The sequence below is a fragment of the Nelumbo nucifera genome, chromosome 1 (genome assembly GCF_055504915.1).
Source record: "Nelumbo nucifera cultivar China Antique chromosome 1, China Antique-T2T, whole genome shotgun sequence".
NCBI classification, from domain to species: Eukaryota; Viridiplantae; Streptophyta; class Magnoliopsida; order Proteales; family Nelumbonaceae; genus Nelumbo; species Nelumbo nucifera.
In genome coordinates, this window is record NC_142649.1 from 167,590,457 (window position 1) to 167,603,394 (window position 12,938).

The 12,938-nt window shown below is 38.4% G+C and overlaps 1 protein-coding gene across 1 annotated transcript; it reads right to left on the reverse strand.

Moving 5' to 3' along the window:
• Nucleotides 1-3,636: 3,636 nt before the first annotated feature.
• LOC104596613 (acetyl transferase 1) lies at nt 3,637-6,859 on the reverse strand. Its single transcript, XM_010257874.3, has 2 exons — nt 6,328-6,859; nt 3,637-4,777 (listed from the first exon to the last, which is right to left on the reverse strand). Exons 1-2 carry the CDS (start codon nt 6,748-6,750, stop codon nt 3,836-3,838), a joined length of 1,365 nt encoding a protein of 454 aa, XP_010256176.1. The 5' UTR covers nt 6,751-6,859; the 3' UTR covers nt 3,637-3,835.
• Between the last annotated feature and the right edge of the window lie 6,079 nt (nt 6,860-12,938).

Genomic DNA, 12,938 nt, shown 5'->3' on the forward strand with positions numbered 1-12,938 from the left:
AACTTGATCGTCAGAGACTCCGCCTCGGGTTCTCACCCGGGGTCCTTTGACGAGCTCCTGTCTTCCAGCAAAGATCGGATATCTACCTCCGGCTTCTACCGTACTCAGAGACCACTCCGCCTCGGCTTACACACCTCGGCCTCGGTAGCATCCCCTCCAAGCCCTCAAAGCCTTTGACCTGCCTACAGAGCTCAGGGATGAAATTACCTTGTTGTCCTGGGCCATTCCAAGAAGCAACAATTCACATTCCGATGTCATCAACATAAATTGCTCAATTAATTGATACCTACTTCACAATTTCGTGTTTATCAGTTTAACAATGAAATAAACTGAAATAAGTCCAAGATGTGTTGAACCGAGATGAACTAAGTTAGTCCAAGATCGGAGCATAAGAAGGCTAGCTTACCCTCCGACATCGGCAAAATGGATTGGGAATGGATAGAGCTTCTTAAGAGACGCCATGAGACGAGAAGCTATGACATCTCCTGAAACTTCTCCAGAGACCATGAAGATCCTTGACTCTCCGTCTTTAGCAGCCATTTCCACTGCAGCTTCGCTACAAACAGATAGCGTTCCTCCCAGAAACCTCTTTAATTTCTTACCCAACTTACTCTTCACTTGTCCAATCGTTTTAATCAACATCTTCAAATCGAGTTTTGTGTCGCTCAGAGATGAAAGTGAAGCGGTTTAACTTCCTCTGCTACCGTGCTCGAGGCAAAAATATTGAAGCAGGATTCTTTAACTGAATATTGAAGAATGTTCTACTGTAGTAGAAAATAAGATGATCATGACGCTTATTTCTCTGCACTACATGGATTATACGGCTGTTGATTTAGAAAAGGGAACCATGGACCATGAGGGCAAACTTCATATACGCTCCAAATTTGGGTAGAATACTTAATCCAAACTAGATAGATTAAAAAAAATCACTTAAATTATCCCTAACTTTTCTTCAATCCGTGGGATGTACTTCCTTGCTTCATTATTGTATACAGTGTCTGTGATTTTCTGGAGCAAATGTGAAGGTTAAGGAAGATGAACAGTATTTTTCTCCTACTTATTATAAGGGTAGTATGGTAATTAAGAAAATATTGTAACGATCTTTTTGGATGGAAGGCTAACGGAAAGAGGTCTTTGTCTCACGGTCATAGTATAGGGGGGTCTTTGTCGCAAAACAAAGTAATGGGGGGTCTTTGTCACAGACCCTATAGTACAAGGGGGGTCTTTGTAATTTACCCTATATATTATTAAAAGGGTAAATTTCTTAAACTACCCTTATGGTTTAGCTAATTGACTAAGTATATCCTTACTGTTTGAAAATTGATTAATGCTATCCTTGTTGTTTTTGACAATTGACTAACTTTGCACTTATCGTTAGCATCCGTTAACTTTCCGTTACATGTGATATAATGTGACTAATAAATTTATCAAAAAATCCAAAAATACCCTCTCTGAATTTCAAAGATGCATTTCCAGCGTGGAGTCACCCTGCTGACTTCACTATCTTCTCCTCCTCATCCCAATCATCATCCTACGTACCCCTGGTTTCAACTCAACCATCCTCTATCTCTTGTCTACATCTATAGTTGGAACAGATTGAGGCAGGCCCATCTTTTTTGTTTCTTTGTCCATTTAGTCATGTTGTTCCTTTTGCTAGTCCGTGCTCTATTGTTATTGGCAACAATAAGTTTCATTATGTCTTTGATTTTATTTGCTTTTTGAATTCCTTTCATGAAAGTGTGGAGAAAAAGCGGTTTTCTGGAGTGGATTGCAGTGGTTTTTTGTAGTCTTTGGGATGTTCATAATGACTTAGTTTTTTATTTTAATGGTCATTGTCACGAATTAGAGATGTAATGGAGTTTGCCAACAGACTTGCAAATGGTAGAATCAGTTGCTCAAAAGCTTTTTAAATGTCTCAAGGGAGTATAATAGGATTATAGATGATCAATGTATTATCATCAAGTGTGATGGTGGTGTTATGAATGGTCAAAAAGGATCATTTGGTTTCTTTGCTAAGAGTGGGTTGAAATTTAGTTGTTGAGTCAGATTGTCTACATGCAGTGAGAAACTAATACTCTTTTTTTCTCAAACTAGGATCTGGTTTATCATATTAAGCGTCCTTTGAATAAATTGAATAAAATATATGTTGTTTATAAGAGCAGAATGGATACTTCAAGAGCTCATGTTATTGCTCGAAATTAAAGATGGTGGTCTAGAAGTGTTTAGATCGAAATTGATCTAGAAACAGATTAATAAAAGGAAATTAAAAACATGTGAATACCACAGAAAGGTTAGAGCTTTTGAGGTCGTAATTGGTGACAGAGGAGGGTCAATTGCAATGGTGGGACCTCCACAATCATCACACAGAGGAAGGCGTTAGCAGTACTTTCGTCCGCCTCTCGGAGCTCGAACTTTAGGTAGTCCTTCATCTCTCTAATCTTCACCTTTGGAAATCGCCTTCCCTCTGCTTGAAGTAGATATGGGAGTTGCAAATCAAGAGCTCATTGGCGTTGGATTATGTATTGCCCAGATCTGGGAGTTGCATATGAATCCCCTTCCCTCTACTCGAAGCAGATCTACAAGTTGCAGATGCCATTTGAGCAACGTTGAGCTAATCACAACGTTGATTAGCTACTAGGGATCGAGCTTGGATGGAAGGGCTAATCACAACGTTGAGCTCAGCTGCTTCCCTCTCCATCACTCTATCTCTTTTATCTCTATGTATTCGTAGTCGAAATCGGATGGTCTAGGCTGGTTTCTTGAGGTTTTAGAGCTGTAATTAGTCAAATATTCTAGTGTTAGTGACATACCAGGTATGGTTTTCGTTAGATCTACTAATTGTAATTCGTCGGACAGAGATGTAGCGAGATGATGGCAAGCGGTGTATTGAAAATAAAGAGCATTGATGCCATTTATTCTTTAAAGGGTGGAGGAGTAAGGCCCACTAACATTTGAGCAGCGGAATAGCCATGAATTAAGAGACCTAAGACCCACGAACTTATCTAAAGGGTAAAATAATATTTTTATCCTTTTGTTAATGGAAAATTAAGAGATATTAAAGATAAAAGAAGTATTAATCAATTATCAAAAACAGTAAAGGTAGCGATAGTCAATTTTCAAACAGGTAAACTTAATCAATTCGCTAAATCACAAGGGTAGTTTAAAAAATTACCGTTTTTAAAAAGGCTAATTTTGATCTGAATCAAATCACTTGTAATTATCGTTGGTTCACAATTCTTAGCAATTCGGTAATAGCTTATAACCAACTTATACACATTTTTTTGTAAAAACAATTTATACACATTTGTCTTATTTGAAAGAAATTCCTTCGTTCATTATCGTTGGAGAACGACGAGTGTACGATTACGTCGCCCATGTTATTCTTTCTGGAATAAACATCTACTCTGATTAAGCTTCAATATTATATCATTTAGGTATATGCCATATAGCCTATCTTTAACAGCCGCTGCGTCATTGTTAAAAAACAAAACTAACACCTATTCCAATATAATTTAATGCCAATCAATGCGATTTTTCTTGGACGCCGAAGTAATAGTAAAGAATTAAACATTTTAGTAATGAAATATATATAGATGGATGAAGTGCATTTTAGGCTGATCTTGTATCTAAAGTCAGTTTAGGAATTTAAAATTCATTTATATATCTAGAACTAAGAACACTTTAATTCATCTTTTAACTTAAAATGCTTATAAATATCAAATTCATTCTACCGTGAATATGCTACCTTGTACAACTTTACCCACAATATAATTTAGTCACCACTCTTTTACCTGAAAAAAAAATAAACTGGCACTAACTACTCCATATCCCAAATTTATGAAGAGAGAGAGAAACTATTGCTCTTCCCACAGAGAAGCATAGTGGGCTGTAGGGACAAAATAGCTGGATCCTTGCATAGCTGAACTGTCTGATCCTCCGGCAAAGTTACCATAACCGTCCGTCCAAGCCCCTCTTCCGGTGATGGGAGCACCAAAATCAACCCTTCACCCTCTACATTCCCTATATGATATGAGACGTGCACAGGCTTCAACTCCTCTAACATTGCAGAGTAAGAAAACAGGTGCTCCATGTTGGCACATGTTAGCTCTGGACCATACATCCTCCAAGCTGGTGCAAACTTGCCGCCCTCCTTCTGCGATTCGATCCAATCTATGGCTGACCAGAAATCCTCTTCCTTTAGGCTCGACATATGGCTTCGTACGAGCCCAGCCACATAAGCTAAACCCCCTTCATCCATCTTCCCCGCCTCCGATGAAACCAAGGAAAAATAGAGAGCATTGCCAAAGTAACCATGGGGGAGTGGGGCGTGCATGAGTTTCCTAATGTCGATACAAATGGAGAGGCTGCGTTTCTGCTCAGGAATGGCCTCTGGAGCTGTCTTGGCGCGTACTGCGGATGTCCAGAAGAGTGCCGCGAGAACATCGAAGGGAGTAGCATCAGGGCATTGGTTTTGGACCTCCGAGAGACATTTTTGAATTGCTGCTTCTGAGAACCGGAAGGTGGCGGTGGACATTTTAACAGGGGAGGGGGGTTCGGCCTTTGATTTGGCTGCATAATACTTGGCAGACTCGGTGTTTGTGTTGGGGCTAGGTCGGCCCCGGAGTCCAGGTGGGTGGAAGAATGGGGAGTGTTTGATGGCATCACGTCGGTAAGTCTCCGTCCACGACTTGAAGAATATGGTAGCACAGGTTGGGTCTGCATGCATGTGCGAACAACTTAGCCCGATTGCCATGCCTTCCCCTTCAAATTCATTCAGCTGCAGAATTTAAAGTCCAATCAATTGTCAATGTCTGATATAGCGGGAAGGGAAGGGACTGTCGTAAATACAGTCGGTCCTAGCAACAATTTTTATAAAATGGGAACTCTCCTAGCAACAAGTGTGTTTTAGAAATTATTTTAATTAGGAACTGATTTAAGAAATTAGAGTGAGTGATTTTGGGTTGGCCTGACCCAAAAGGAACCTGCAGCAAACACCTGAGGCAATGAACAGCCACTTTTGGAAGAGGAATTAAGGACCCATTTCAGCAACTGCAGGTTTTCTTGAAGTAGCGAAGTTAATCAAGCGTTGCGAGTCAGAAAAGTGAGGCGAAAGGGGTATTGCAACTTTGCAGTCTGTCAGCCCAAGTGGTACTCAAGTCAGGAATCAGGATTATCAAGCTTCAAGAATTCTGAGCAGTACACTGCTATTCCCAATGATCAGATTCTGGGCAAAGGGAAACGAGCACCCCACCCCCAACCCAGAGGGAGAGGCCCAGAATAAATAAAGTTTACTCGATATTTTTTTCGGTGACTGAGACAGAAAAAAAATACTCAGTTTTCAGTTTTGACATGATTGTCTGCTTGTGGATTTATTACATACCTATTACCTTTGCCATTCTGCATCATCGGCTTTATCCATGGTTTTAGGCTTTAGATCATAAAAAAGAATTTTCAGACAATTACGGATAGGCTTATTTAAATTCTGCTGTGATTCTATAAATATTCAAAAGTTTAAAAATTCACACTTTATACATCTATAAAATTGACATCAATTCCGAACCGGCAGCTACCCCAAATATACTTTAAGCCTATAAATTCTGACCTAGGCTGAATGGTCATTCTTCCAAGAATTTTCATATTTATTTATCCTTTAGGTCGTAATCAGCTTTATTTGCAAGATTTTGCCCAAAGTTCTAGACTATAAAAAACTACAATATATGACTCTTTACATTTGTAATTAACAATATTGTAAAGATGTACCATCTGATCAACTTAAAATGTAAAATGCTTCTCCCTTTAATTGGAGTTCACATATTAATTGATCCATGCTGTAAGCCTGCAACCGTCCATAAGCTAGGCTTCATTTCAAAGTAGCTAAGCCAAAGCTTGTTTTTAACTTTTCATTTTGTTTTAATTCATCCTAGCAAGAATTGATTGCAGGTATAGGATACAAATTCCACGGTCTCTGCCCATATCGGGGCAACAGAGGAAACTGGGAACGGAATTTCAACAAAACGCCACTAGGAATCTTGGTGTTATAGTTCTATTTTAACAACACGGGAAGAAAATGAAATGTTTCGTACAGAGAGGAATGCTAGCCACACGGGTTGATGAGACCGTATAGGGTGGGTGTATGAGCTTCGTGGAAGCTTCTGTACTCAAAGGCGGGTTTGTCTAACCCGTGTAGCTAGAATTTCCCCTTCGCACTCGCATTCACATAATTAGGGAGCAAAAATAATATATAAATATAATGGGAAAACGTCAAAAACAGGTCGTCAGAACATACAACAAGTGGGGGCAAATACAAACTTATGAGATGGGTTTTACCTGAATACGGAATGGTGACCAGAGGGTTGGATCTTCGGGCATATCCTCCCAGACCGTCAGATCTCTCTCCTCGGACCCCTCTGCAGATTTCAGCCAATCGTCGAGCGTAGTATGGACATTCGACTTCAGGATTCTAACTCCGGCGTCGTTGCACGCCACCACCCAGTTCCCGTCCTCCCCTTTCTGAAACCGCCCCGTGATCGGCGGGTAATAATTCAGGACGTCTGCTAAGGACTCCCTGAGCCGACCGAGATCGTCGGAGTTGGACCATTTGTGGCGGTAGTAGAACACAATGTGAAGGGTGTGAAGGCCCATGGTATGGTCGAGCAGGGACAGTGAAAATGTCTTCCCCGGCCGAGTGGGGGTGTCGGAGACGACCGTCAGTTTTGAACACACCTCCACGATTGTCTTGGCACCCGACATCCTCACCAGAAAAAAGAAAAAAGAAACACAACGTTGCGATTTAGTAGGGAGGAAAATAAGTTGGGCAGAGTTTATTTATAGGGAGGGGGGAAGAGGATAAGATTAAGTGGGGAGACCGGTACTGGTATTAGTTGCAAAGCATTTATAAGAAGAGGGGAAGAAAATAACTTCGCCAAAATTTGGTAGGAATTAAAGCGGGAAACTGGTATTGGTTGCAAAGCATTTATTTCTGTTCTCTGCACCGTGACTGTCTAATTAAGTAATTATCACTCTCCGGTCTCGACTCGGTATTCGTATTTCCATGGAGAGGGATTGACTCAGATTCCCCCAATTCTTTAATGTATTTCTCTGCTTACATTGAATTGTGAATTCATTATGATATGATAGCGGCATTTCTCTCCTACAAATAGACTGTATTTTGGAAGCTATGAGTTGAGAGTAAATTCTGGTCCATATACTTGCTTCAAGGTTACTTATTAATTGCAAGTGAAACCTCACACAAAATAAACCAGAAATTTCAGTCTTTTTTTTATCTGTACTCGTACAAATTTATCCTAGTATAATGAAATTGAAATTCAGATGACTATTTTTTTTTTTTGATAAATTATAAGACCCCCTGTACTGGGTCAGTGACAAATACCCCTAAACTTTTACTTTTACTTTTACTTTGTGAGAAATACCCTCCATTAGAGTTTCATCAATTTAATTTTGAAAAAGATTCTCATTAGCTATTTAAAAAAAAATTAAAATAATGAAGTCCTCTCGGTTACTCTAATAGATTCTTATAAATTTCTGGCTATATTCAATATTTAGATAAAATGGTAAAGGCTTCTTTCTTATAGATATAAATTTAAGGTTTCATTTGGTTTTTCTTGGTTTATTGGAGAAAGGAATGAATAATTTTTATATTTTAAGATAAAGAGAGACATTTGTTAGATAGTGTATGCCCTTAGCTCCAATCTGATTGATGTATAGATACATTTATTGTAAATGAATAAAAGTACGTTATTGTTTCATATTGATATTGGTATGTTTTTGTGAAATTACCCCTTAATCTGGATACTTATGAGACTCGTGTTAGTTTAGAATGTTCTCAATTTTTGGAGAGACTCCCAAGTCTTACACTGATGTGTTGCCAAAGAAGTTGGGGTAGCTTGTCTCACTTACTAGGGTTAGACCCAAAGCACATGCAATGTGTGTTTAATTGAAACATTGAACCCATACCATTTTGTAGTTATACCCTGGACCTTGGAGATTGATGGGCAAAACTGAAAAGTTACACATAATCCCTAGACTTGATTATGGTGGGTTGTCTTTGATATGCCAATCAGTAAGATCCATTGAGGGTCAAAGTCTGGGTATGTTAGGGCAGTTTGAGAATTTATCTGAGTGGGTGATCATAGTGATAGGATCAGCCCCTTTGTAGGACAAAGTGAATAATAGGGCTTACACTTTCTTTGATGAAAACCTAAACTACCGGTAGTGGAATTCAACTGTATTTGAGATTTGTTTTTTGAAATATATATATATATATATATATATATATATATATATATAATGTTTTATGAAAAATGTTTGCAAAAGGTTATAATTCTCGAGATCCACCCGAGTAGAGAGTGACACTGTACCTTGCAGTCCGGGGAGAGGTCATTGTCAGGTAGTATATGATCATTGTGGGCCGAGAGGTTAAGTGTAAGAGACCATTAAAGGTTGATTACCTTATTGGCTTTATCTTACTTAAGTCCATTATCCTTGGGTCTTCATAGGATGACTGGATTTAAGGATTATTAAGTGTAAATGTTGGGCCCATATTGAGCCTATAGTGATGTGCTTAGGGGTTCATTGTGTTTAGTGAATTCGGCTAAGCTTTTTTACAAAGGCCGGGTTGAACCCATGTGAACTTATGTAAGGTCATTGTGGGGTCTCGCCTATACAAATTAGGCCTAAATTGGCCATGCAACACCCTTGGATCATGAGCTTTATAGCTGATGGGCCTTAGGCCCATAATTAATAAGATTAACTAAGTTGTCACATGACAACTTAAGTTTTAAATTTGGGTTTGGAAATGGGTATAGAGCACCCATCATCTTAAGATGATACAGCTTATCTCTTAATAGAGTCTAGATCCAAATTAGGTTTAGATAATATACTAATTTGATTAGGATAAGTGCTCCATAAAAAGATAAAAGAAGAAGAGGGCGAACTAGATTAGAACATCACTCTCTCTTGTTCTCTCTTCTTCTATTTTGTCTTCCAAGAAACCTTATCATGACTTAGGCTTTCAAGGACTAATAGAGATAAGTTTTCTTCTGATTTTTGCAAGAAAAATTCAGAGGAACTTCAGGCTCACTTTACCCAGATCGATCCAAGTAGTTGGATTGCAGTTTTGTTGAAACTGCACCATCTTTAGTGGAGGCTGGTTTTAGGATTGATTTGGCCGTGAATTTCCACCTTGGGATATGCACTTGTGGTGTTCGTATCAGGTATAAATCTCCCTCTTTGATTGGTTTCAAATCTTGTCCGGTTCAGTGCAAGATCGATCCTGAAAAATGCAATTTTTCAAAACATAGGGAATTCGATTCTCAGAAGAATTAAGAAATTTTTGAAATTTTGCCCAACCATCTAGCATGGTTCGGCCATCCATATGAAGGATCCTAACCCTTCTAACAATATTCATATAAGTGAAATGAAACAAAAATTTAAAGAAACTTGTTTTTCTATGTAAGTGAAATGATTCTTGTTATTTTAGTTGGTTTCTTTTGGAGAAAATGAAGGTATTTTGGGGTCAATTAGGGTTTAAGAGAAAAAGGCAATGAAAATATAAAACAAGTTCATGTGGGTATTATAGTAATTTAACACATTTTGTCATTTGATTTAGTAGACAGGGGCATTTGTTGCAAAGTGATATTGAAAATTCAAGGGGACTTTGTCATTAACCCCATAATACAAGGTCATTTTTGTAATTTACCCTTTTTTTGGTTAGCAACTAAGACCTTATTACAAACTACACTATTTGATTATAATGTATCAAGTGATAGTTGGGCCCAAAAGTTTAATAAGGTACTCTCTATGTCCTACAAACAAAGATTTCCAAAAAGACTAGGCCAATGTGACATGGGTTATGAAAGACAAAATCCATATGCCCTTAGCAGTACTAACTTGCATCCAATACCAAAGGCTGTTGGGAATGAACCCATTGCATTCTAACTCCACTAGCAACCTCATCTTCATTTTGGCACTAGACCAACCACCAGATATTATAGGCAAGCAAATGAGACAGTTCTACCAAGATCCAATTGGAATCGACCTCAAAACAAGCCTTGATAAGGCTGGTTCTATTAGGTTCTTAGGTATGGTTTGGTTTTAAATTCTTGAAATTAATCCCACCTAGGCTGGTTCAAAGGTATAGAGCTTTATCGTACTTGAACCAACCTAGAGAACTAGCCTTCCTGGAACCGGATTTATTCAACCTTGTTATTGAACTTGATTAGCCATTGGGCCACTTAAGTGAATTGATAAGTTTTCTTTAATATAATATATGAAGGTGTATAGTAAGTAGTGTAAAAATAGTAAATCAATAATGTTGTAGAACTTGTTATTGTTTATTTTAAAGACAAGATTCCATGGGTAGACCTAGCTGGAACCAACATTGAATCTACCAAGCCAAGAACTTATCCTAGAATCTAGACCAAAACCAACCACCAATCAAAAGTTTCCAAGTGGCAACAAGCCAAGGGAAACATCGTTAATTGACCTCACATCACCTTAGAAGGCCGAGAAAACCTAAGAGTATCTAACTTGGCGGGGCTTACCTAACCAAGCTCACTTAAGCTTGATTGACATGGCCAAACCAACCTAATAGAGCTTACCTAAGCCCAATTGACTTGGTCGAGCTGACCTGACTTGGCCAAGCCGACCTAGGACCAGCTCATGACATGTACATTTGGTAAGTCAAGGAAGCAATGCATGGACATGCATATCAATGCTACATGTGGTCAAGTGGATGAGAAGATTGACATCAGCACATTGAATGCAAGTCCCCATTGCCTAATGCCCATCACGTGTAGGGCATGACAAGTGGACTGAGCTCTGACCACGTACGAGTGATGTGCTCATTCTTGGATGAAGCTCCTCTCTTATATAAGGCGTGTCCCCTCATTTGTTTAAGGATATTACATTCGATACTACACACAAGACATACACCAGACACCTCAACGCACCGCACTTCGTATCACCTCACCTTATGTCGCATCTTATCGATCTCTTCAGTCCATTTTCTCTAGTTTTGAAATTATTGACTTGACTACCAAAGTCTACACCCCTAGGATATCACCTAGGGCCTTTAATGTAACTTTGTGAAGACTGTGTTTACAAGTGACAATCTATGTGCAAGGTGACACTTTGAGGGTGAGGTGACACCCTATTAGCCAAAGTCTCCAGAAAATTTTCAATGGAAAATGGAACAGAAAGCGCATTTTACTTATGCAACCAACTTGCTGATCTAAACCAACCTATAAACAATTGACCTCAAATAATCGACCTATTGTCTAGGGCCCACTGGGAACAACAGACCTGAACCAACCTAGAACTCCCTTGCAAAGCCAAAGTGTTGATGCAACAAAGTCATTAATTGGCCTCACATCACTTTAGAAGGTTGAGCAAATCTAAGAGTAGCTAACTTAGGGGGTGTGGATTGGCCCACACTACATTATGGCAGGGACCAATGCACACCACATCACAGTCAACAATTGTTTTGAACTATGGGTAGATTGTGTGGTAGGGATCAGTCCACACCACACCACACCACAATCCACACTAATGTCCAGTCCACACCTATAGTGGTGTTTTGTAGGCGTGGTGTGTGGACCAGTCTACACCACACTTTTTGATTCCATGTATCTCATATATAGTTTATGAAGTAATTTATACAACTAAACATAAATGTCTAGTTTTTATAATTTATGTGATAAATAAATTGGAAAAAAAGGCATTGGCAATGAATATATACTAAAAATATATTAATTTCAACAAAAATGGTAATGAAATCATTTAAAAATAAAAACTATTATTTTATTGATAAAAAATATTAAAAAATAATATTTAAACAAACAAAATATCAAATTATTGCAAGACAATCATAGCATCAGACTATTTATGCAAACTAATAATCCATTACTGAATCCCGTACTAATTGGTGGAAAAAACCACCTACGTTACAATTAGTATTTAAATAAAGATAACAAAAACCAATATTCTAAGACAAGCATAACATCAAAATATTGGTCCACTACTTTCTTGAACTCTTTGATAGGATCATCAAGTGCATTGAAAAAAAAGAAAAGTCGTTCTTACTATAACTTTTGGGTCCCTTTTTTGCTCAAAAATGTTGGAATTTCTTTCAAACTACTGCAAGTGGCACAACTGACCAAAAGGATTTAATTTTCTTGTTCAAGCCACTAACGTCCCACTAGCTACAAGTCTTAACAAATTTAGGAAAGCACCAATAATATGGTATAAATATTAAGTATGTACCACCAGATTCTAGATGAGAAGCTACAGAATCTGTTTTCAAACCCCAAAAAAAAATTATGGTATAAATTTTAATTTTGAGGAAAGCACCAGTAATATGGTATACATTTTAATTTTCTTGGGGGAATCGTCTTCTTCCCTTTGCTGCGAAGCACAAAGGCAAGGAGAACTTGGTGCTAAACGGTAAAATGCGAGTGAAATGCTACAGGGTGAAAAATGATGCGTATGATACATATTATCAATAAAAAATTGTATAATATTTGGGATCGAATTCAACGATGATAAAAAAGTGTTGATGAGATATTGAATTATGGATGGGGTTAGTCCACGATATATTGTGGATCAGTCCCGTCCACACCAAACTGAACTCTGTATTTATCCTGTGACATGGACTGAAATGGTCCATCCACAAGATAAATATACTTCTGAATGCCACCTTGGTCGAGCTAATTTGACCGATTCACCTAAACCTGGTTGACTAGCTAAACCAACCTAACCGAGTTCAGCTAAGCTCAATTGACTTGGTCGAGCCAACTTGACCTGACTAGACTAGCCTGGTACCAACTCATGACATGTACATCTAGTTAATTGAGGAAGCAACACATGGACATTTATGTAGATGTTACATGTGGCCGAATTGATCAGAACATCAATACCAA